Genomic DNA, 26,264 nt, shown 5'->3' on the forward strand with positions numbered 1-26,264 from the left:
AGTATGGATATCACAATGGCATGCTTCACAAAATATGGCAGAAAAACAAGAGTCGAGATTCTCCACAGGACAAAGGTTATAGTGTGCCTGTTTTACCTTGATACTTTGACTTCGAAAGGCTAATAGAGTCAACCTGACTTATAAAGTCACAGAAGTTGAATACTGACAAAATCAAGTGGGTCATGTCGTTCATGGTTCCTTAGCTTCTCATGCTTCTTGAGAAGGACTGTTTATACATTAATTTTCTGAACTATTGAACTTCGAATATTGCTCTGAATGACACTAATAACCTTTAATAGATGGGTTTGATACTGTTTCTCCATGGTTTAATTGCCTTGCTAGCAGTCTTTCCCCCTTTCCTGCCCCCTAGATAGCTTAAATACTTGGTTTCATTACAACATAAAATGTTGTACTTGTGTGGGTACTATGTGTACTTACTTGACCATAATTGCTCCCCACAAGCAGTTTACCACCTTAGTATAGTAGATAATTTATATATTAAGTTTTTCGGTCATGTGCTACCTAAATTAAAAAATCTCCACATAAGCATTTTTAAACAGAAAATCAGAAATAGATTAGGGTATGCTGACACAAGCTTTTCAGTGATCATCTTCAACTGGAAATTTGCCCATTTTATTCCTTTTTTTTTAGCTTGGCTTCCTGGAGAAACTAGCTTATGCAATCGCAGAGTATCTGTGCTGTGTATCTTTTGACTCTATTGTCAGGTTTCAACTAAATTCAATTTAGGCATAAACCAAGATGATTAGTTGTTACAAGCTTTATGAAAATAGGCAGTAGCAGAAACTGTACGAGTTCCAGTGGAGAAAGACTGTAATATGATTGCATCTCATTAGACATCAGAAAGTCCCCTTAAGCAAGTGCTGCAGTTGCTTTAAAAAACAAAACAAAACAAATCACCTTGTACCATTGCAGACCTCAGCCGCACATAACAAAGAGTTTGGTGGCAGCCATAGTTTAAGAAATTACGTCCCTGTGCTGGCACAGTAGTCTTTGTGGGGCCTGGCTATGAATTAGATCAGGAAAAAGAATGAAAAGTTTGCAGATACTTCTTTAACCAGTTCTCTTATTCACAGTGTGGTTCCTTAAACGTGCCTGCTGCCACAAGTGAGTACCCGTGCTGTGTTATGTGTCGAGCCACTACCGTCTCTGAATGTCCAGTATCTTGAAAGCACTGCCTTAGACACTCAAAGTTATTTAATCATCAGGCAGATATATACAGAAAGCTATAGTCTTTGGTGGTATTTGCATAGTAACTATTTATTTTCATCATAGGGAAGATAAAACTTTTAAAAATATTTCTGTTTAATTTCTATCTAAAGCTGCCATGACCAGAACTTTCTTCTTCCTTTAGGATACCTCACCATCTTCTAACTTCAGTAGCCTTGATTCTACGTATTTTGGAGAATGTGCTCATTTGGGAGCACTAGTGCATCACTAGACACCCTTATAAGAGCTTCCTTCTTCCAGCAGGCCTCTTGGAGCTGAATTTTGATCTAGTTGGGAACCAAGCTGGTACCCAGCTGCTCCAGCCCCTAAAGTTCCTGAGTAGATCTTGAGAGGAGAGAGCAGTCACAATAACCAGTATTTTTGGTAGTGAGATATCTCAGTTTTATAAACTAAAAGGTCCCTTCTAATTCAAACTCTAACCTCTTAGAGTTCGTTAACGTATTTGCACTTTAGGAAAGTGAAGATCAAAAGATTTCTGAATGTTGTATCTATTTATTGCCTGTCAGCTAATGTGACTAAGAACTGGAAGTGTGCAGTTACGGAGAAATATTCCCACAGCAAGGCACAACTCACTGTGAAGTAAAGCTGAATGCCCTTTTGAATGCATCTGTTAGCTGCCACTGAATAGGAAAGTTGCAACAAAGACTGTTACGGTTTAAGATAAAGATGTCTCTTTGTTCTTTTGGGGGGACCTGTGAGCTGGATGCAGCCTCCTTGAAATGTGTCATTAGATGACTTCTACTGGTGGGACAGTGTCACCCATAGCTCCCCGAGCAAGGGGATGGAGACTGTACCTTCCCCAGCTCTTGGCAATGAGTGGTGCATCCCTCCACCTGCAGCAAAAGTTCAGGTTTTTTCACACAGTCGAAAGGAGAGAAACCGGTGTAGGAAGGCATGTGAATGCCAAGTTAGGAATCTTCCTGTCAAAGTGCCTTCTCTATGGAGAGAGGTGGACCGTGCCAAAGGAAAGATAGGAGGAGGACTTGGATGCAGGAGAGGACCCAGAAGGCAGGGGCAAAAGGATGCAAGAGTTTCTGGGGAAGAGGCAGAGTGGAACTGTGTCTAGCTCAGGAATGAAGTGACCTCTGAATTGGAGGGTGGAGGAAATCTGGAAGAGATGAAAGGGTTTGTGGTGACAGGAGAGGTAGGGTTGGGAATTGGGAGTGTGGGAAGCAATGAGCGAGGGTGGGACTGGACTTGCAGTTGAAGAAAAAAAGATTTCTGCCACGATCAGGAGCTGCAGCCAAGAGGGTGGGGAAGAGAATGAGATGGGGAACAAGAGGAACATGGGTGGAGATGGGAATTAATTCCACAGGAGCTTTAAAGCCCATGGGCAAATGCAGTGGAGTTTCTCCCTGGCTGGAGGGTGGAGACGCTACATCATGCAAGAAAACTCATTGCTATTTCTGGTGCCAGAAACAAGTGGGGAGCAGTCAGGTGCTTCCAGCTGGGTGTCTTCCCCTCTGGATGCCCTTGAGGCATCTGCAGGAAGCTACGATCGATCCTAAGGCGGGAAGTGCAGCGTTCCTGCGTCAAGTACCTGGAATCGCTTCCTCAACAATTTGATAAACATGTCCGTCACTGCTGATCGTTCTGTTGTCCATTGGGTTCAGTTTACTGTATTTCTCATCAACTACAAATAAAACCTATATGAATAATTTCTCAATGTAGAAATTAGTTTTTAATGAAATTATTAATCTTCTTACCCAAGTGTAGGTCTAGCCATAAGTAAAAAACGCCCTGATTAATTTTTAAATACTTATCATAGTTTTTCTCCAAGGTACTATTTGGCATAATTTAAAGCCCATTGTACAATTTTTCCTTTTTCTTACGTTGCTGTTGAAGGATGTTCTCTTGCAACTATGTTTTCGCTAAAATCAGAAGCAAAGATAAACTCTTAAGATTCTGTTTCCTGTTTCACTGAGGTTAGTTAATGCTTTTTTTCCTTTGATTTTCTAGTAACAGGATACCTAAATGTTTAACTCTGAGCTTTGGAAAGCTCTCTGACTCACCCTTGATTCAGTTTAGGCTGTTGGTTTCTTGAGCCCATGTATGAGTGCTTGGTGCTTTTAATAACAGTGAAATGTTTCATAATACATGCAACAAAATTATTGGTCTTGTTATTCTTGCTGTCTCCTTTTGGATCGGGAATTACATCTGTATTCCAAATGTGACCATTATCATCTGGACACTAGTAAACATACAGTAAAATGGTTGTAGTATTGAGTCATTAATGTACCTAATCCAGATGTGATTAATCTGAAATTGCAAATCTATATGCAAGTTGATAAGAGACTTTTAAAAAATTAGTTAAATACAGTATGCATTCTTGGTGTGTGAATTTTCTACATCATTTGCCAGCCAGCATTTGGGGAATGGGAGGTGGTCAAAAAAATCTTGAGTTTAAAGTAATGGTCTCTCATGACCCAGATAAGTTACCAAAGAAAATCTTTTTTAGGAGCGTTCCTTTCTAATTAAAGCGGGATGGGCTTCTTTGCTACCAGGAAAAGCATGTATCATTATAATGAGTTGGCTCTGGAGCCTTTTAAGTAGTGTAGGGGTTACTCATGTCATGGTAAGCAGCCAGAGCACTGATTCCAAAGAGAAGTATCTCATCCACTGTAAAGAGTATTCCTTCCTTGTTCATTTATATTGACCCAAATACTTTTTTTTTTTTTATGGCAGAAACATAGTTTTTGCATGTATGTATTTCTGACAGTGCAGTGAAAATGTAAGGTACCTCCTTGCTTGTCTTAGACCTGTGCTATGCATTGGGGACTTCCAAGAATGTAACCTCTGCTTTGCAACACAATCCTCTTTACTCTGCGTATGGACCAGTGTTCACTTTTTTGAATCATGATATTTATTATAAAAACGATCCTTTCTACTTTAGGAAAAGTAGGATTTGATCACTTGTAACTCTTTTGTTAAGAATTATACTGGGTATTTTTGAAAGTCTAGTGTCTTTGTAGTAACATGGCTCATGTCTTATTTCTTTATCTCAGGCTTCAGTTTCTCTTCAGTCTGTTGCTGTTTGACTAAATGTTTCTGTACAGTAAGACTAAGTATTCTTGAAAAATACGTGTGCATATTGCTGAACAGTTGTATTAAGATATGCAGAGGTCTGTTAGGGATAAAGAGCTGAGCTTGTTTTTGTCCATTGTGGATCAACTAAGATTTTAAAAGCAAGGTCATTTAACATGGTAACTGAGTATGAATACTCCATGTCTAGTGTCAGGTAAGGTTTTATGCATATAAGGATACAAGCTTTCATTGGTATGCTTGCAATTAATTTCAATGTGAATTGCTCAGCATGTACGTGTAACTGGTAAGCAAGTAGCTTTTTACGGTATTCCTTAAAGCTGCTATATTATATATTATATTAAAGCCCTGAAAGAACATGTGTGTATATGTACATGATGCATACAGTGAGCAGTGTTTATTTCTGTTCTTTAAATGTTTCCATTTAGTTATGAAACATACCTTTTGTTTATGTGTTCATGTTTGATAGAAATGCATGAAGTGTAAATGCGTTTATGTCACAAGGTAATACAAAGGTGCTCAGACAATTCTAATTGACATGAAATATTTTTCAATGAATTTCTGATTTTTCAGAGCTAGGTTATATGAGAGCTTGAGTGAAGACTTGCCAAGGGAACGGGGAGGACTCAGGTAAAATTGTGGTGGCAGAAGTGGAGGTAGTCAGAGGCAGTAGTGGTTCGTGTTGGCCAGCTGCAGGATCTTCGGAGCAGAAAGTGATTTGATTTTGTCCACAGTGTAGTTTGAGCAATGGAGAACTAAGGTGAACAAAGAGAAGAGGTAAACAAGTGAAAGAGAGGTTAATACTAAGTTGTGGTGAGATGAATTGAGTCAACGGATGATATTAAAACTAAGCAATTACTGTAAGATCTGGTTTCAGTGCATTGCAGCCAACAAATGGGAAGTGTTAATCTTATTTTCTTCATTAGGAGTGTAAGCTACTGACTTACCCTGCAGAAGGCAACTTTTTTTTTTTTAAAATGAAACAGTCACTGTTATTCTACACAGTCCATAGTACTCATAAATAAATAAATGAAATTATCCTTTGTTTAGCATGTAAATCAATTCTTTGTGGATACTAATCCTTGAAATAGCAAAATGTCTTACCTGCTGACTTGAAAATAGGAAGTTTGCAATGTTTCTACCCTTATGTGATTTAAAAAAACAAAAAGCCCACTGGAATTTCTAAATGAAATGAGAAAATGTCGTTCATTTTCACTGTGTTTTTTTAATTTAATTTGGCTTGCTCTGTTCTAAATAATTAAATCTTTTTTTCCTCATTTAATTCTGTTTCCAGACAGTGTAGTTCAGCCAGATCTTTATTAGCGTGAACTGTTTTGTTAAAAAAAAAAAAAAAAAGTTCTGGAAGGCTGCATGAAGGGAGGAATGCCTTATTTTTCAGGATATGTTTGTACGAATAACCCCTGTCTATTCTGTATCTTTGAGAGCACATGGTAATCTTCTATGAAGTAAGGTTAAAAGGTAAATGGCATGGTACTGTTTCTTTTGGCTATTGCATTAAAGTGTTTGACCTTTAGCAACCTATTTTTATCTTAGGCAGTAAACTGTTTAGTTCTGCTTATCAAAAGAGACTTCACTGCTCTCTTTCCATGCTGTTCTTATCCAAAACACACTGTATCAATCCAGCATCAGTAAGGCTTTATCAGCAACAGCTATTATTCTGCTTAGAGATACAGCATAAAAAAGTTTTATATTGTAGCAGTACGTTTTATTCAATAAATACTTTCATATATAGTTTTGTGATTTCCGGTTTCATTATCTAGTTTAGATCTTCTTTTGTATTACCTCCTTATTAGTTTACTCTTTCCCTCAATTTTAGCTGTTTGACTTGAAATTATTTGTTTTGCTGTCTGCCCTAAAGTGAGTTGTTGTAGACTATTCAAACAATAGCCTATGTATCTCTGAGGATAAGATTAATATGGCAAAGTAAGTATGTTTGCAGATATAACAGATTTCCTAATTATTTGAGGAGATCTTCAAATCCTCAAGGTGATGGTGCTAATTTGAAATTTTGTGAAGTGTTTAGTTGAAGGGTCAACTCCCGCATACCTGTCGTTGCCTGTGTGATTTGCCAGAGTGAGGTTCTACGCATTGGAGCGTTGGCCAGAGGCAGAACTTGCTGTATCTCTGAAGTGACCACAATTCATAATGCCGCTGGTGATACTCAACACATCTTTAACCTGCAGGAAGTTGACAGAGTTGCTGTGTAGCCGCTAATTTGTTCGAGCTATATTTTATTTCATCGACTTGTTAATTTACATAAGGCTTTACTACTGTTAGTAGTAAACAAATGCTGGTACCATAATCAGCCTCCCTGTTTTACAGTTAGAGTAGATAAGATGTTTCATGAAGTAAATCTGAGAGGACTGAGTCTAGACCTCTAGTATCCTTGAAATCTAGTATCCAGAAATAGCGTGGCCAGCAGGAGCAGGGAACCGATCGTCCCCCTGTACTGGGCACTGGTGAGGCCGTACCTCGAGTACTGCGTTCAGTTTTGGGCCCCTCACTACAGGAAAGACCTTGAGGTGCTGGAGCGTGTCCAGAGAAGGGCAACGAAGCTGGTGAAGGGTCTGGAGCACAAGTCTTATGAGGAGCGGCTGAGGGAGCTGGGGCTGTTTAGTCTGGAGAAAAGGAGGGTGAGGGGAGACCTCATCGCGCTCTACAGCTGCCTGAAAGGAGGGTGTAGCAAGGTGGGCGCTGGTCTCTTCTATCAAGTAACTAGTGATAGGATGAGAGGAAATGGCCTCAAGTTGTGGCAAGGGAGGTTTAGGTTGGATATTAGGAAAAACTTCTTCACTGAAAGGGTTGTCAAGCATTGGAACAGGCTGCCCAGGGAAGTGGTGGAGTCACCATCCCTTGGAGGTATTTATAAGACATGTAGATGTGGCGCTTAGGGACATGGTTTAATGGTGGACTTGGTATTGTTAGGTTTATGGTTGGACTTGATGATATTAAAGGTCTTTTCCAACCTAAATGATTCCGTGCTTCTAAATTTTGTCTCTTGAGTACTAGACATATGTCTGTTATTTTTTGACTTAGTGGATTTGTTGCATCATGCTGTTATCACAATTTATAGATGTCAGGGATCACAGAAAGCTGCTCTGAGCTATCTGAAGAATACAGAGCTAAAGCTCTCAAAAACTCTGTCTCAAAAAACCCCAACACAAAGCAGTATTTGATGATCCCAGTTTTCTTCTATTGGTCGTAATACTTTTTATAAGGACTGACTGAAGCCAGACTCGAAAAGAATCAAAGCTTTTCAGTGGATGCCAGAATCTGAAGACAAGCGAACACTTCAAAAAGTCATGAGTGTGTTCACATATCTTGCCCAGTTCATTCCAAATCTGTCCTCTGTCAGTTCACCTCATCAGACAACTTCTGGAAAATGTTTAGTGACACTGGATTGAACAGGGCAGAGATTCCTTTAATGAGTTTGATAGGTAACAGTTCTTGTGCTGAAATGCTGCAGCATTGCTTAACTATCTCATTAGTAAAGGCTTGTAACGAGGTAGTAGAAAGCGAATGTTCTTAGTCTCAGAAGATCTTTTTAAATACAAAATAGGCTTGTTTTTCATATGGCAAAATAGTTCACATTGAAAAAAAAAGTGATTCCCAAGCTTTTTTGAACCAGCTAATCACTGTGATTCTTCAGTATTACTTACCAGCTGTAACCCAAACTTATCAAATAATTAATTCCAAGTACTGTGGGATACAGTCAGTGGTGTATCCACTGAGTAAATGCAGAACTTCTACTACGTTCCCTTGGAACCACAATTGGTAATCACTGCCCAAAGACATGTGATTTACTAACCATAAAAGACAATCTCTACTCCTTGTGGCTTTCTCTTTGGGGAGAGACATGCTTTCTATTTTTGCCAATTTTTGGATCGGATTTCTGCTTCCAAACTGAAGTGGAAATAGCTAGAATTGTGGGAACAGATTCAGGAGAGATAGTTTGGGTGTTGAATGCTAAAAATACAGAAGGAATGAATATATTTGCAATAAGAAATGAGGCTTCATCATACAGCCATTGTGCTAGCTTTACATTCTGTTTCTTTATGTATTTTGTATTTGACTCAAGATACATGCTAAGATGCGTGAATATTTCAACACAAATCCTGTGTGCTTTGTCTGTCTGGGTTAGGTACCAGTTCTGTGAGTGGTCCCAGATGAGCTCAAAGATACTGGACACACTAGTAAGGCTATAGATGAATGTTCTCTTTAGATGTCATCCACAGCTGCCCATCACCTTCTCACCCAGAATAGGTGGTTCCTCCCTGCAACCCAACTGGTGTGCTAGCATGTGACCTAATCAGGCTGATTTTGCCTAAAAATGAATTTTAGGAGTAGTCCTGTGTATTACTGGCTCACACAAACAAGTGGGGTGATGGTTTCTAGCATGGGGATGGTGACAGCTGGGAAGGGGGAATAGTCTTTTCAGCCGTCACAGCTGCATATGGAAAAAGATATCCATCCACAAGCTAGGGAGGGCTTACAGAAGTCTTCAAAAACATGGCCTTAATTTATTTTTCCTTTATTTGATTTTTATATTTGAAATAAGTACTTAAGTAAATGATGAGAGTGACTATTTAGAGGGTAGAGACAGGACCATGACTTGGACATGAAAAAAATTTGATCCGTTATTGAAGCACTAATAAAACTGATTTGTGAGGCCAATATAATGTGTGAAGTAATTCTAAACTTTCAGAAACCTTAAGGTTTAACATAAACTAAGTAATAAAATGTTGGTAATCTAAGTAATTGTTTTTCTTCTTGCAGCTGTTGCTTTTCCTTTCTGAAAAGTTGTCCGTTACATACAGTACTTGACTTATTTTGTATAGTATTTTCTTTATGCTGCACATGTGATTAAAAAACCTAGCCTTTGGCATGCATATCCAAACCTGCTTTAGCATTCTTTTTTAACCATTAAAGAAGAAGAAAAAAAAAAAAAAAAGAAGTTGCTTTTTAGACTGTGATGGTGAGAAAGCCTTCTCATTTAAGGGCTGGTTCTTTAAACTCATCGGTCCACTAGCTCTGAGTTTACAATAACAATGCTGCTGCCAGTTAATTGTGCAACTGGGCTGCTGGGAGTTGCTCTCAATTGGAAAAGGAAGATTTTGTTTGTTTGTTTTCTTCTCTTGCTGTTCATTTACATTGTGCCATTGAAGAAAATATAGGTGATCCACACCTCAGAATAAAACTCTGTCTTGCCCATTAACAAAAATGAGCCCTCTTAATGCAGAGTGTTGAATCTGGGAATATTTGTAGCTGAGGATGTTTGTTGAAATTGAAAGCGTGAAGACTTGTATTGAGGCAAAACTGAATCACCACAAGTTACTTTTTGGTAAAAGCTCATGCATCATTGCTGATCTTGACTGCAGCACAGTCCATATATGTGGATTTTAAGCTACTGTACTTTCCGTACAAAAATATTTGTGTGTTTTTATGACAAGGAAGATTGGATTGTCACATAATTGTTGCTGTTAATATACAGCCCATTCTGATGAAGCTTAAATGAATATCGCTTTCCTTTATGGGCAGTGGACATAACTGAAAGCTATTAAAGCATTTTTAACATGAGAATTAACATAGACAGAGTCTTTTGTAGATAAACTTCACCCTTCCTGTTTTGGATGGAGCAATAAGTTTACCATGGAGCAGATTTAGGAAATAGCTTTCCATCAATTCAGTATTTTATAAATAAAAAGTTGCAGGGCGAGGTCCTTCCTTTGGCATAAAGCTGATTATTTCCTGTTTAATCCTGAACTGGTGCATTTCAAGTAATGGGATTTTTTTAGCATCTATCAGAGAGGAGAGCTTTTATGATTTTGTTTTCATTTATGGCCCTATGAAAATGCAGTTTCTAGACTTGAAGATCATTATAGAACAAAGGGAAATTAATAGATACATAAGTTGTTGCACTTTCAGACAATTTTTGGACTTAGCTGCACAGTTTTTTGTAGCTGGACATTCTCAAACACATAGCTGGGTGTTCTTATATGTGAGCTGAAAAGGTGTCGATACATCTTTAAGAGATTATCAGTACTTCTAGTGAGGTTTAGAAACTGATGAATTGTAATTGCTACGGATTATTTGAATTCAGATTTATCATCTGCTTGCAGAAGGCACACATTTTTTATAAGAATATATAAGAGGTGGAACTTAAACTAATACTGCTGTTTTACCTAAGGAACACACAAGTTAATATATGAAGTAACACTACCCTCATCCAACACATCTGTTGTAAAGAAGCCTATGAAATCTAGGCCACACACAAACTGGTCTCCAAGGGCCTGTAGTTGGTGTTAGAATGCTGTTATTATGTGGTCTGATTGGTTTAGTAAAGAATTATCTCCAGTAAAACCATGTAACATAATAGTCCTTGCTCTCCCACATGGGAGCTACTTCTGCTTGACTGAGCAAGACATTTCTTGAAGAAGTAATGCACTTGCTCTTGCCAAAACGTAACATTAAATGAAGTGTATCGTCATGTACATTGTTGTTGTGTATCAATTCTTGTTCATTTAAACATTCGCTTAAAGTCCTCCACTGTAGTATTAAAATGATGAAAGTAAATATACGGATTTCCTAGCAATATATTTAAAGTAAACTTCTTATTTCTTATTGAAAACTTGTTTGTAATAATTTTAAGGCAATGGGGAACTATTTGGAAAATGTTAAGTTTTCATAAATCAAAACTCTGTTGCTGAACTTTCCAGATATTAGTTTAATTGCCAGGCAGTACGAGTCATAGCAGTTTCAGGTTTATCTTGAACTGTGGTGAATACTTTGTCTGTGATGCTTTCCCTTTTCACTTTGACTTAAGAGAGAGCTGAGACAGTTCGCTAGTTCGTAAGAACTGTTTTCTAAATGGTACCGATCTGGTTGGCTTTTGCTATGAATGTTCAGGACTGTACAGCCTTGCTCTACAGATTTGTCCTTGTTGTGTAACTGGAGCTGTAAACACTCACAACCATCGTTGAGGACTTGTCTTTTTAATTGCTTTTTATTTTTATTATTTTCTGGCACTGCTCAACAGTGTCATACAGCAGCTGTACGTTCCATCTTTAGATTGCTTTATAAGCATTGAGTAAATGCACGGAAACGTGGAAATCTTTGTTTGGACGGTGAAAGGAAGGAGTTGAGGAGGGATGTTGCTTCTCTACAGAGGTGATGATTAGAAGTATTATTGCTGAGGGGCAGAGCCCGGCGCAACAGAAGCCATAGGAGGATGAGGCTGACGTGCGGAGGACGAGGCAGCGTGCCTTTTTTCGGGCGCTCCTGCCGTCACGCACGCCCCGGCCGGTCCTGGGCTTCTCCGGAGCCGCGATGGGCTCCACCCCGTGCAAACTCCATGACTTCACGGTAATTGCAGGGGTGTCACCAGGGCACGATACGAAGCAAAGGAGTATTCAGATGGTGCCTTGAGCTTAAACTGGAGATAATGGTTTCATGCAAGTAAATAATTTAGCCTGCGTGTTTTCTTCCCAGTGTTATTACACAGCGCAGAAAAGGCCAGAGTTGTGTCTCGGGACCCAAGCCAGCTCTTCAGGGTTTTCAGCCTTAAAACCGTACGTGTAAACTCAGCAGAGTAATAGACACCCCACCCCAGTTTTACAGAGCACTTTTCCTCTCTTTTCATACTAGAATTCTACTTCAAAATGAAGCGGGAAGCCTCGCAGCAGCGCTGTTTTAGACTGCATCTTCCTCTTTCAAATTAGTTTAATCAGAGGAACAAATAAAAACGCAGGCAGGAGACGCCGCGTCCTAGAAGTACGATGCTGTAGACCGGCTGAGACAGAAACACCGTGGCCCGGTGCAGGGAGCAGCGACCGAATCCTGGGGAGTTCAGAGCCGGGTGGTCTCAGCTGCTGTTCCCAGGGGATTTCTCCCCAGCTCCGCAGCTCCCAGCGCCCGTCCCTGCTGCGCTGTGCTCACGCGCCATCCCCCGCATTGGAATTCACACTTCTTTTAAAAGGATGGCTGTATCAGCATCTATTCCATTCCACGTGAGGGACTGCCAGCAGACCTTTCAGTCAGGTATTTAAGTGCCCAAAATGGTGGGCTTACGTTCTGAAAGCTGATTAAATCTATAAAACCAAGCGCTGGAAAGGGAGGCAGAATTGTATTTAAGTGGAAATAACTTTAATATTTTGCATCTCTTCAGTAAGTAGCAAATTAACATGAAATTGTTCATTATTACATAGTAGGTTAAATAACTTGTTTCCCCCAATTTGCATTTCAATGAATATCTAATTGGTCTGTAAACACATTGATTAATGGGTGCAGAAATTATTACATAGATTCAAGGCAAAATTGTTAGTGCATTTTTAAGAGGGGAATAGACTTGTTGATATTTTATAATTAAAAATTGTATACCACTATTGTAACAGAGTATTAAATTTGTTGTACGTTAATTTAGCTTTTTGTAGCCGTGAAAAATAGTTCATCTTGGTTGAAAACCAATTTTAAATGTCTTGATCATGAGAATTGTCTCGAAGTGGTTTAATGACAGTTCTGAGCATTCTTTGCACTGTGGAGCTATAAATTTGTATATTGTACTCATAAACATAACAGTACAATTACATTACCACTGCAGTAATGAAAATTTCTCTGCACTCTTTCAGTACAGTCTAATTTGCATAGTTGAGAAAAATCCAAGATAGGGTGTAAATAAATTAAAAAGAAGTGATTTGGGGAGAGGTAATAATTCCTTTTAAAAGATGTCTTTGGCAAAGAAAATACTGTGATACCAGCAATACTGAAGTCATTCAATGTATAGTAGTTTCCTCATTTGCTAGAGCTTACATGCACAATTATAATGCAAAATCTTACTGCGTATACAATCAGCTTAGAGCTAGGTCTACATTACAAAATCTTTTGGTATTATTCTTAGTTAGGAGTACAAGAAAAATTATACTTCATAGTCTGTCTACCCATGCAGGGGAAAACCTGGCATAGATGTGGCTGTGTTAACAGAAGATTGCTTTGTCAGACTTATTTTAGGTCTGCTGAAGAGGGGAAATAAGAAGCTGGCTTATACCACCAGGGGGCTATACCAACCTAGCTATCGTGGTTTAGCTGGGGGAACAAAAGCTGTTACCTCTGCCTGGTGTAGAGGAGCCCTGGGGCATCACTGAAGCAAGAGAGATTTCAGGCAGTTTGCTTTTTCATTACTGGGGTGTCTGGAAGGGATGTGGTACGGCTTTCAAACTTGTGCTCTGCAAGTTCAAGCTCTGCCTTTGTCAGAAATCAAACTAGCAGTGAGCGTGTTGCTTCTTTCCTCCTTGCATGGGGTATTTGATACTTGTGGGAATGTGCCCTTAGTAACTGAAAAGTTTCTGTCTTCTGAAAGATAACATATTAAATGAATACTTGCATGAATCACAGATATAAGATCGTGATTGCTGGGCATGTTGGGTCTTCTCAACGGTGAGTTAATATCTAAGGGTTGCAGGCTGTTTAACGTGGTTTCTGAGCCACAACCCTAACTCTTTGCCCCGTGTGAGCTGAGTCTTGAGGGTCTTTGGCCTTCTGGATGAGGAGCTCAGAACAGGCCTCTCTGAGGAGGAGCACTGACTCACAAGCAGTGATGGTGGGCCGTATGCAGACGGTGCAGAGCTGCTCAGAGAGCCTAGAGTCGCGTCGTGTCGCTGTGAAGGAGTCCTGGTGGAGGTGAGCGAGTGTTAGATGAATCTGTAAATGTATGGAATGATAAGAATACTCAAAAATGCAGGAAAGATTATGCTGAAAAAGAGCGAGGGATTGGAAATCACAGATTAAATCACGGGCATCAATTTCACTTGCTAAATCATCACATCCACTTCGTGGATGCGGTCCTCCTCATGCCTGGTGGTCCTGCTTGTGTTTGCGAGCAGAAGTACCACCTTCTGCATTGAAATAAATTTGCTCATCTCTTGCATAAAGCTGCTCGAGCCTTGCATGCACAAGTCTCTTGATAACTCCTATTCAAGGGGCTTTTACGTCTGCATAAAGCCAAGAGCGTTCAAAAAAAGTGCCACAGTCATATTCATTCAAAAGCATAGCTGGAGAAGGTAGTTAATGTTGTCTACCTTTATATAAAATAAAGCACATTCATTAGAACAATTCTCTTGGAAATGAGAGGTGAAGATTCACTTGAGTTCTGAGTTGGAGAGGAGAAATTTGCATCTCCCATTTGCTACTCAGTTGTATTTTCTACCCACTGTGGACGTGGGAGATATAGAGGCTAACTTGCACCTTGGTGGGGCCGGTCTTCCTGAGGGTCTTTCCAGTTATCAGGGAACTTCTCTCTTGTTTCCCTCTTCTTCAAAGGCTGCTTAGAGCAGAAGCTGTAGTTTTAGCTGTTCTGAATTGCCTTGAGAAGTTAAAAAGCCTTTCTTTGTACAGACTGTAGAGCTAAGCTGGGAAAACTTGGTGTGTGGGGGTTGAAATAAGGGTTGCAAATATCTCCATTTTAACTTCTCTGTTTTTCCTGGCCTCATCACCTTTGAATACTGTGTTTACTCTTGCTGTTGAAATGAAGCTGCTTTTTGGCCAGGTGTGCAAGACTTTTAAGACGAAGATGACAAAGTTTCTGACTCTCCTGCAGGCTGTAGTCACTTGCAGGGGAGGACATCTTAAGTTCTAGCTTTTGTTCTCATTACTATTTATGTTGTCCAACAGTTCTGTTGCGCAAAATACACAGGCAGCTCTGGAACAGTTTTGGAGAAGAACATAAAGCTGTGCTAGGCAGAGAAAGGGAATGACGCGGACTTTGTCAGTGAGTAGTAGACACGTCATCAAGATATTCCCTAGCTAGGTATGATTTAATCCACGCCCAGAGTTCAGGTTTACAACAAAGTTTTGGTGAAGGTGTTTCCCACCCATCAGCTGAGCCATTCAATATGTCTTCTTTGGTTTAAGCCAAGACCATTTTTAGATTATCATAGCAGGAGGGATATAGTAGTCTAAGACATGAACAGTCCCCACATGCTTGCTTCTGCCCCTCTTTCTTCCCCATCAGAGGTTAACGTCCCAGAGCTGGCCTGGAAGAACAGAATGTGCGGTATCCTTCATTTCTTTCACGTTAGCATACATTTTAAGTTACGTCACTGTTGATGGTTAAGTCACAGTTGAGGTTAACTGTGAAAACTTTGCACAGACGCAGATTAGGAAGTTCTCAAAAGTTTTGTTCTGACTGCTGAGTTGTAGGGCTTGATCACCTCCAACCTGGGGGACTAACATCTCCATTGCTCTAGCTAGATCTGGAAGTAAATGTCTTTTAGCTATATTTAAACAGTTCAAAGTGCAAATTTTGGGTTAGTTTTCTTGAATATGAGGAGCGTTCACTAACATGTGGCAGGTGCATCACACCTTTAGATTTGCATCTAGACAAAGCCCAAGTGGTTATACAGACTAGCACGGTGAAGGGTTGGTCTCAGCCAGAGCTTCTGTGCTATCGTCATGTAAGAATAAAAAGAGCTAAAATGCCATGAGAATAATATAAAAGTAGGCATATTTGTGCTCCTCTGACCTCACAGGTGCCAGGTGTGCTGATTTTGGAAAACTCTTCAAAGAGAATTTGAATGCAGCTTATATACTTCTCATTCACAGAAAAATCAAGACTATATATATTTTGTGTGTGTATATAAAATAAATATAAATATATGTATGTATTTGGGAATAGAACAGCTGTTTCTGCTTCTCCATCTGCTTACTAAAGTGTTACACATTCTTTCCATTATGCTGGTGGTGTAGCTTAGGTCAGAGAATAAAAGTATGCTCGGGCCTTGGTAAATGATCACCCTATGGCTTTAGCTGTTTTCAGGATTACCTGACGTATATATCAGACAGAATAATCGTGTTGTTGGTACCATTCCCTTTCTCGCTTTTCAGTATTAAAATGTTATTTCTTTTTTCGCCACACATGGAATCATTTTCAGTTTTTAGTTCCAGATGTTTATGGATGAGCCTTCCATGGCCTGAGCTCAAAATCAGTATCAGCTGGAATTTTAAAGATAGGGTTATTTTCAAACCTTGTTAGGTCACAAGTTCTTCCACTATTCTTCTCCAACAGAGAGCTTTTTTGCTTGTTTGGAGTCTTCTCTGCAGTTCTCTTTCTTCCTCAAGCATCACATTCTCGGCTTATTTTCCAGAAATAGCCTCCTTCTCTTTTGTAGAGGAGATGGATTTTAATATGCCATATATGCCTATTAAACTGTCTTTATCTCAACCCACGAGTTTCTTGCTTTTACTCTTCCAATTCTCTACCCCATCCCGTCGGGGGGGAGCGAGCGAGTGGCTGTGGGGGGCGTAGTTGCAGCTGGGGTTAAACCATGCCACCATCCTCTTGAAAAAGAGCTTTGAGTGCTTTCACAATTTTTCGAATAGTTGATTGTACCATTAAGCTGTAATTAATATCTCCTGTAATTGATATTCTTGTAATTGATAATCTCTACTCCCTTCTGGAAAGCATAGTAACTTCTCTCTGAGGGTTGGTAGTTGTGCATTGGCTTCAGATATAAACTGGTTTATGAAGTTATTTCCACTTCACGACTGTGGCTCACAGTTCTTTCAGTTGTGCTGATGCATGTGGTTTTAGAATTGAATCACTGAATCACATTAATTGCGGGGAAGTAATTTTAAAAGGGATCATCTCCGTGATGCAATTTACGTCGCAGCTATACAAATAGGTTTATCAGCACAGTTGAGAAGGAGGCACCAGGAGGCTCAGAATTAGCAGCTGGGGTAGAAAGCTTGTTGAGGGAAAATTGCTCAATTATTATTAGAAGAGCTGAGCTGTTTCCTTTGTTTTCTGTTGTTAGAACTGCCTTCCTGCTCCACCTTCGCCCTCTTCCCCTATTTTAGGTCAGTTCTATTTTTTTAAGAGTCTTTTGTCACAAAGTATTGAAAACGTTCATCTCGTGTATGAAGGTGTTTAGTTTTCAGGTGGTTGTGACAGCAAAGTGACTTCTGACTCCAGACGCAGTGACGATGATGATGGCTCTTTTGATTTTCCTCCAAGTGGTCTTTTGTGAAAGTTTTGAAGAAAAATGTACTTAGGTTGAGCTAATATTTATAGGCTAAGGGTCAGAGAATTTCATCGGGGTTAGTTCTTTGTGGTGTGTGAGAGAAACAGCAGATAGCAATATTTGCCGTTAATTTGAAGACCAATTAAAAGTAGTGCGTTTCCTTCAGTTGTAGCTTTGGGTGCCTTCCCGTGCAGAAGACGAGGCGATGTGTCTAGTCTCTATTAGTGTCAGGATTTCACTCGTGCCAGTGTTGCGCAGCGTCCTCTGAAGACTGACAGTTACCAGGTTCGCTTACCTGTGGAAGATCATTCACACATCCTTGGTCTGACCACTTCAAAGGTGATAAAATAGGACAAATAGACATGCAATAAGTAGGAGGAAAAAAACCAAAGTTTTGAACTATTTCCCCCAAAACATAATGGCTCTGGGGAGAAAAAACTTTTCAGAAATCTTTCTGCGAAGGTGCTAGCAAGCGTGCTGCAAGCACTTGAAAGGCACGGGTTATCCGTGAGTGCAATACCATCTGTCTGTCTTGTGCCTAATCAGAGACAGCAATTCTTCCTGAGCTTTTTCCTTGGAAAGAGTCGGGAAAAAAAGTAACCGCAATTTACTCTGTTTGAAGTTCTCTTAGCAAGTACCGTGTTTTACTCGCTATGGAACATGAACTCTGAGAGTCTGGGTCTTGTGCTGATATTTTACTGCCAAAGAACTAAACATACAAAGCGGGGAAAAAAAAACCCTCTCAGAAAAAATGCCACGTGCACACCGGTTCCACACTTAAGATGTTTAGCACCAGTTTGGTTTGGGCTGCACTCTTCTTTTTGACTTCTTAATCTCCATTGAAAATGAGTTTCTTCCAAAAGGTTTTCTTTTATTTGCCAACCAGTATTTGAAAAGTGGGTCTCATCTTAAACTATTTTTATAGAATATACTATCAGACATATTTGAGAACTGTATTAAAGGTATCATGTTAAATCAGTGCGTTTCTGAGAATAGTTTAATTTGTGTGGAGAATGTTGGGGGTTTTTTTGTAGTTTGTTTTTTTTTTTTTTTTTAACTGCTCCTCTGACATGAATATGCTTGAGCTGCCCTTGGACTGGTCCTTATGAATAAAACAGTGTACTGGTGTTCAGTTGTGGGGTTTTTTTGTTTGTTTTTTTCTTTCTTTTTTACTAATGGGAAATTGCTTATATACAGTTGTATGTTTTGTGTCCACAATATAGATAAATGTGGGAGGAAAGGGTCACACATCTCTGTAAAGAAACAAGTTCTAACACAAGCACACAATACTAGACGATAATCATGCTTTGAGGATTATCAACATTTTAGCTTTTTTTTTCTCCTAAAAAATGTACAGAGATACAAAACTTACTTATCTTCATTCAAAAAGCCAGCGTATTTTCTAAATGGAAATTGGCCAAAGAGGTGTGAAAATGAACTGCATCTGGCAGTTGGAAGACTTTGACAAGTTCCTTTTTTGGTGGGTGTTTAGATTAATAACCTTAGCTGGAATAAAAAAAAAAAAAAAAAATTTTGAAAGGCCACTATTTACTTTGAAAACCGCCTAAGAGCACAGTCAGATATTTGTTTGGAAAACAGTTGCAGTGATAAGGAGAAGTTACTTCTCAACTGTGGTACCTAACTGACTTGCAGACTCTTCATTCCCTGCAGTACAAGATCAGACAGGTTCACGTAAACCACTGCCAGCACTGCTCTTATCCTTTGTGGCTGAATCACCAATGCAGTCAAACTAATTAAAGTTGTATTTGTCAAGGACTTCTACGAGAAACAGATATCCAACAAACAAACAAACATAATTTGGTGAATTTATTTAAACACAACTTGTATTTAAAGGATTAGGAAAGATTACAAACTAAATTATTGTTGCTTTGTATGAAGATTTGAGTGCTAGAGATGCCATAGTTAAATTAATTTTACATATATTTGCAATGAAAATCTGGTTTAGCATTTGCACTTTGCCATTATTCATTAAATATTGCTGCAAAAGGAACTTAATCTCTCTTTAAGGCATTTCTTCCAATAAGAGTTATTTCTTGTATTCACATAGTTCTGAACGAGTTACATCTGTATTACCGCAGGTCAGAAGAGAGGAAAAGGCAAATACGTCTTAGAGTTGAAACTTGCGTTAAATCCAATATTCTTCGGGTTGGATCTGCAGTAGCACCTAATTCAATGAGGGCTGTTGGTGCGCTAATGTTAAGTGTCTTGCATTTAATTGCTTTCTAAAATGTGTTCTTTCTAGGTCTACAGACAAGACTGTGAAACCTTTGGCATGGTAGTGAAGATGCTAATTGATAAAGATCCATCATTAGAGAAGTCCATTCAGTTTGCCCTGAGGCAGAATTTACATGAAATAGGTGAGCGATGCATTGAAGAACTCAAACATTTCATTGCTCAGTACGATGCTGCCAATCAAGATCTATCAGAATCCTTCAAAGAGGGCTCATACTAAGGACAAAAATACCCTTTCAGATCCTCTGCATTGTGTATGCCATAATACATAAATCTGTTTTTTGCGGGGAAAGAGGAGATTTTGTTGGAGATTTGAACCCAAGGCCTGCGCTCCTTTGCAGTAGCTCAGGTGACTATCTCTTGTTCACTGTGGTCTCCACAATTGTATTCTTCCTACCTGTACTTGTTGACATATATTCCTTTCAAAGGATGTTCTTTTCAAAAATGCTGTAAAGTGACAAACTATTTTTGAAACCTTTACACAGTTACCTAGGAAAAAATGTTCAGTCCGATGTATGTACACTTACGTTTCAATGTTTATAAGTGTAACTTCAAACACTGTATTTTTTATTAAAATAACAAGAAGCAGCTCTTCATTCCTCAACTTACGCAGAAATATGTCTTGTTTTCATATACACTATAGGAAGGGAAGACTTGCAAAATTGGTCGCAACTATGATTTAAATTATTTATTATAGTTTAATTTTAAACTTCAGATTAATTCTGTAAAATTACACTAGGTGTTATCTCCAGTCTCTGACTGCCAGAGCAACTCAAACTACTTGCTATAAGAAGTGCTGTATTTTTGTTCTAATTGCAGGTTCTGCAAATGCCTTTTAAATCTTGGTGTTTTCCGTATCACAAGTCATTACTAGCAAGCAATATTATGTAGGATGAATTCCAGTTTTTGTTACTATTTGCTACTAAACGTTTCCTTTGTTATGTTTTTGACTACACCTTCCAGAATGTAACTGCAGGCAGCCATTGAGCAGGGAAAGGTCCCTTCTCCTACTCTCTCCCTCTTCCCCCTTGCGCCTTCTCACCACTTGTCATCCATCAGTTCTAACAGTTAGGAGGCTGTGTGTAATCTTTATCCCTGACATCAAGAATGAGCAGGAATTTGGGGTGGCAAAGTGGGGCAAGGAAAGCGAGCAGGACCGTCTCTGTAGTAACTCCAAGTTGCTTTGGATTAGGTGTAACGTGAAGCTGAACCCTAAGGCCCCAAATTCATCATCATTTCAAACCTAGGTGATTCTGGGTAATATCTGGCACCACTTTTGACCTGGTAGAGCGACGTGTAGTTGGGGAACAGTGGTTGAGGCGAGTCAAGAGGCTGCCAATGCTACATGATTACTTGTTAGAGATGAAAAATATTTAGGACTTATTGACGGTATCCTGACTATTGGACTGTGTACAGCTTTACATTTAATAAGGTACTGGTTTTTATGAATGTTTTAGGAAAGGGATAATTTGAGTCATAATCACAAACAGGTAAGTGTAAGCACGATTGTTTTGTATACATTTGCATTTAGAAACACTTGAAACTCTGTAAAAGGACTCTAATGGCCAAAGCTCACCGTTTCCAAAGTGCACAGTATTTTAAAATTAAGTGTCATTGAATTCAGCCCCCTTAACAAGGTAGCTTCTCAGATTTCATCAGAATGGTGTGCAGAAAAGTAAATGAAACAGCAATGATTTTGCATGTACAAGGTACTGTATGTATCACAGCATCTTACACATGCAAATCTTGATATGGTATATTAAATATATATTACATCAGATTCCTGAGATGCCTGATTAGTTTTTATGTCGGTAGGGTGTGGTTTTGTAGTTGGCTTTTGTTGGTTTCTAAGAGTTCACATTGCTCAAAGGAGATGACCTGCACCTTACCTTGTTGGCACCTGGGATTGTGTGGGCTGCACAGTGAGTGGGAATCAGCTCGCAGATCCTACAGGATGCTAATTTGGGGAGGGAGAGAGGGGAAGAGAGGCAACCTGTTGTGTGGCACAGTAGCTAGACCTGGCCCGCCCCTTCTGGCAACAACCCGGTTTACCGAGGTCGGTCATGAAACCACAGGCAAAGGCTTCTCTGAGGCAGAAGCGTAACTGCGGCGCTTCACTACTTGTCTACAGGACCGAGAGCCTTCAGGGTGTTACATCAGAGTTTCTGCTCTGGGTTAGAAATGCTAATGAAAAAAATACTGAATTTGTGTTTAATATATTTTTGATTAAAAATGTCCATTAGTACTGTACAGTTTGTTAGGGGTCTCCTTTGTTAGAAGCCTGATTAAATTTACTATGATAGAAGTATCTGATTTTTCAAGTGTTCTTCTGCAAAGTAAGACCTAAGCTTACAATCACAGAATATCTGGAGTTGGAAGGGACCCATAAGGATCATCAAGTCCAACTCCCTGCTCCTCACAGGACTGCCTAAAATTAAACCATTTGACTAAGAGTGTCGTCTAGACTCTCCTTGAACCCTGACAGGCTTGGAACTGCGACCGCTTCCCTGGGGAGCCTGTTCCAGCGACCGACCACCCTCTCAGCGAAGAACCTTTTCCTAACGTCCAAGCTGAACTTCCCCTGACGCAGCTTCATTCCATTTCCTCGTGTCCTGTCGCTGGTCACCAGAGAGAGGAGATCAGCACCTGCCCCTCCGCTGCCCGCCGGGAGGAAGGTGTAGACTGCGATGAGGTCACCCCTCAGCGATGAGGTCACCTCTCAACCTTCCCTTCTCCAAGGTGAAGAAGCCGAGTGACCTCAGCCCCTCCTCGTAAGTCTTGCCCTCAAGGCCTCTGACCATCTTGGTGACCCTCCTGTGGACACGCTCTAACAGTCTGATGTCCTTCTTATATTGAGGTGCCCCAAACCGCGCACAGAACTCGAGGTGGGGCCGCACCAGTGCGGCGTAGAGTGGGACAGTCGCCTCCCTCCATCGGCCAGCGGTGCCGTGCTGGAGGCACCGTGGGACACGGCCGGCCCTTCTGGCTGCCAGGGCACGCTCTTGCCTCGTGTTCAACTTGCCATCAACCCAAACCCCCAGATCTCTTTCTGCAGGGCTGCTCTCCAGCCTCTCGTCCCCCAGTTCGTACGTATAACCAGGGTTAGCCCTTCCCAGGTGGAAAATCTGGCACTTGCTCTTGTTAAATTTCATACGGTTGGCGATTGCCCGGCTCTCTAGTCTATCCAGATCTCTCTGCAAGTAAGATCTTTCAAAAGTTTGTTAGGTTGCCCTTAGCTTAATCTGACTTTTTTTTTTAAGTGGATTAAATTTTACTCATGAACTAAGGAGCCCTTTGAATTTTTTTATAATTGCTATTTCTGTGAAAGGTTTAATTCACATTCATGAGTGATGGGTAACTGGTTTTCCATTTAATACTTGTTATGTTGAATGTTCACATTTCACCTTTTGTGATGTAGGTTTTCTGTCAACATAAGTAAAATATTATGCCAGTCCCTTAATTTAAGCAAGAAACATGGCTTTTAGTCTTGCTTCCTGTAGAAGCAAACGTATACTTTGGATTTATTTTGTATCAGTGTAAAAAGTTGTCCTTGCTCTCGTGGCCAGCCTCGATGGGACTCCTGGGAAGGGGTAGGAAGAACCTTGGTGGAAGGAACCAGGTGCTGTGCTGGAGGAATTTCTTTTCTTTGTCACCTTCAGAGCTCCTGAAAACAAAACTGACTCCTAGCACTTGTTAATGTGCAGATACCCTTAAAAGAATAAAAAGGGAAGAGGAAAAGGAAGGAAAGGAGCGTGGAAATTCAGTGCTACCTGCCGAGGCCGGAGCGGTTCTGAATGGATCTGTAACCCCACTGGGTGAGTTGGCAGCTTTGAGTGACAACGTAAAGCAGTTAGCTTGAAAATCAGCGATAAAACCACTACGGATACGAAAGGAGCTAATGCCTTGTATTGGAGAAGGATGCAGGAACTTGTGACCCCGTTTTCTGTGCAAGGTTTCCTCTTCTGATGAGGATAACGTGTGGCCCTAGTATTTCTCACCATCATGAAGGTTGTGCTGGTTTTGGCTGGGATACAGTTAATTTTTTTCATAGCAGCTGGTATGGGGCTGTGCTTTGGATTTGTGCTGAAAGCAGTGCTGATAACCCAGGGATGTTTCCGTCACCGCTGAGCAGTGCTCACCCAGAGCCAAGGGCTTTTCTGCTTCTCCCCCCACCCCACCAGCGAGGGGGCTGGGGGGGGCACAAGGGGTTGGGGGGGACACAGCCGGGACAGCCGACCCCGACTGACCCAAGGGAGATCCCAGACCATAGGACGTGGTGCTCAGCAATAAAATGGCTGAGATTGGAGAAGTTTGTCAGGGCTGCTGTTGCTCAGGGACTAGCTAGGTATTGGTTGGCTGATGGAGAGCAACTGGTTGTTTTTTTTTTTTTATCACTTAGGGCTTTTTTTTTGGTTTGTTTTGGTTTTTTTTACTTATTAAACTGTCTTTATCTCAACCCACGAGTTTTCTTACTTTAACCCTTCTGAGATGAGAGACCCCCATCGCACTGGGCAGGTAGTGAGTGAGCAGCTGTGTGATGCTTAGGTGCCTACCACGGTATAAGCTCCACTTGGAATATAGGTGCTACTTCTAATAACACAAAACAGAATTTACAGCTTTGGTGACTGTATCTGAGTCTTGTGCTGGTAGCAGATGCTGTATCCCGTACCATTCTCTTCATATATGAAGGCGGAAGAATCAATTAGAAACACTTCTCACAAGAAGTATCAAAAATAATGAAGTAGAAATTGTTTATGTCAAGCTGAAAAAACTAAAAGTTGTATAGCCATCTTTAAACTTAGTGTCTAATTTTTAAAGTGGATAAAAATACAAGTTGGCTCGTCTTTCATTAAGTGTGCTTACAAGTACCTGTTATTATTCCTGTGACATGAATGTCTCTTAGCAGTCCATTCTGCAGCAAAACAAAGCTTTCTAAATGTTTTTTAATGCTGGTAATGACTTGTGGTCCTGCACCCCAGCGTAGGTAAGGGAGAAGTATGTGCCTCAGAGCATTAGAAAATATCTAAACTAGCTCTGAACAAGCTGCTTAACCACTGGAAGGCAACAACGCTGGAGCACTGCTCCCCTAGGCATCGTGCTGTGCAACCGTACCTTCCTCGGCTGAGCCTGGTCTTGAGGGGAAACAGGTCAGAGCTCCTGCCTCGGGCTGGAAGAATTGCTGCTGTTCAGCAGGAGAGCAGCACTACGTACAAGCACTGTTGTTTGCACGGACAAACGTGCCTCTCACTTTTTTTCTGAGTAAAACTGAGTACAAGGAGAGGTCTCTATCCGCTGCCAAAGCTTCCAGCTGAGAAATAACGCTATAAACGGTGGTGGTGGGAAGTGTCATTACTTACATCACTCATTTTGAAGTACCCCGAGCCTCTGCGGGAGCAGGGAGTTCACAGTGCCCCAGCAATGACACCTTTAGCCCTAAGTTATCCTTGGGTTTTGCGTAAGGGCATGGGGAAGAGATTTAGTTTGAGCTTTCGAGGGAGGTAATGTGAAAGTTAACTCTGAAGATAGTTTGTAAATGATGCAGTTTAGAGATCTGTGTTGAACAGTTGGTTGTTGTTGTTTTTTTTTTAAACAAGAAAGTATTAGGAAGCAACTAACAATCTGTGGAGAACTTCTATCTAACGCTCCCTAAGACATTACACCTTGGGAGAGTACATACGCTGTATCTCAGGAGATGGTGTAAGATCAGAACTATCGGTGGAGACATTTCTCCGCGAGACAGTTACTTGCTCCAAAAAGGACACGGCAGTAGCAAGCAGACAGAGCGTTTCGTTTCTGACGATCCTGGTTCCCCGTATTTGGAAATGCAGGTAAGAATGGAAGGTCCCAATCGTTGTTTGAGCATCCTGGGCAAAGTATTAACAAGTCAGCATCTCTCCTCAAGTCCTGGAAGTCCTGGCAGTCTGGGGGTTGTAAGATACTTAAGCACAACAGGCATTTGGCTGCTAGGAAAGCAAACGCTGCCTGAGCCACCACAGCAGCCCGCCAGCTGGAAGCATCCCACGAGCCGCCCGTTGGCCCACGCGACATAGCACGGTATTACTTTGATCAGCTTTTATGTACACAAGACTTGTTTGTACTAGAAGAGTGACTTATATGGTGAATACCACCTCTGGGAGTAAAGGATCGTTTGCTTATTTTACCCTGAAAAATACAAGCAAGTAACTGCTAGTTTGATTTAGCCTTAGCAATAGCTTCATTTTCTTTGATGTAAGCCAATACTCGTGTGTGTCCATTCCCTCCCTTTCTTCTAGCTGCTTTTATTTCCAAACTTCTACATCCTCAAGAAGGGCAAGCTTAGTTCAATTTGCCAGGCTTTTTTAGTAAGAAGCATCTGTTGTTTCATTAATTACCTTTCTTCAGGTGGTCAGAAAGCCAATGGCTTTAGCACTTACTATCTTAATTGGTGGATGTCACTGTTAATTCAAGTAACAGATTTCTGCCCTTTATCTAAAAAAATGGAAGAAGTTTATTGTAACTTAAAATAGCTCCTACTCCACATACGAGTTCAAGGCAACTTCTGGGATTACCTACTGCTTTAAGGTTTTTGCCAGCTTGCCTTCTACAACCACCCAGCATTTCTCTTCCTTTATGTAAGTGAACTTCAGAAACTATTTTTGGACAAGGAGTGGAACAATAATTTAAAAAAAAAAAAATCCACAACCACAGGAG

At 40.4% G+C, this 26,264-nt stretch overlaps 1 protein-coding gene across 4 annotated transcripts in view; it reads left to right on the forward strand.

Annotated features, from left to right (window-relative positions):
* PPHLN1 (periphilin 1) overlaps positions 1-20,011 on the forward strand; it is a 72,388-nt gene extending 52,377 nt beyond the window's left edge. For all 4 annotated transcript variants that reach the window (XM_030015228.1, XM_030015229.1, XM_041123551.1 and 1 more), the window contains one exon: positions 19,585-20,011. In XM_030015228.1, coding sequence (XP_029871088.1) covers positions 19,585-19,794 — 210 coding nt within the window. In that variant the 3' untranslated portion in view covers positions 19,795-20,011. The remainder of the gene's footprint in view (positions 1-19,584) is intronic.
* Positions 20,012-26,264: the final 6,253 nt, after the last annotated feature.

The sequence above is a fragment of the Aquila chrysaetos genome, chromosome 5 (genome assembly GCF_900496995.4).
Source record: "Aquila chrysaetos chrysaetos chromosome 5, bAquChr1.4, whole genome shotgun sequence".
Classification (NCBI taxonomy): Eukaryota; Metazoa; Chordata; class Aves; order Accipitriformes; family Accipitridae; genus Aquila; species Aquila chrysaetos.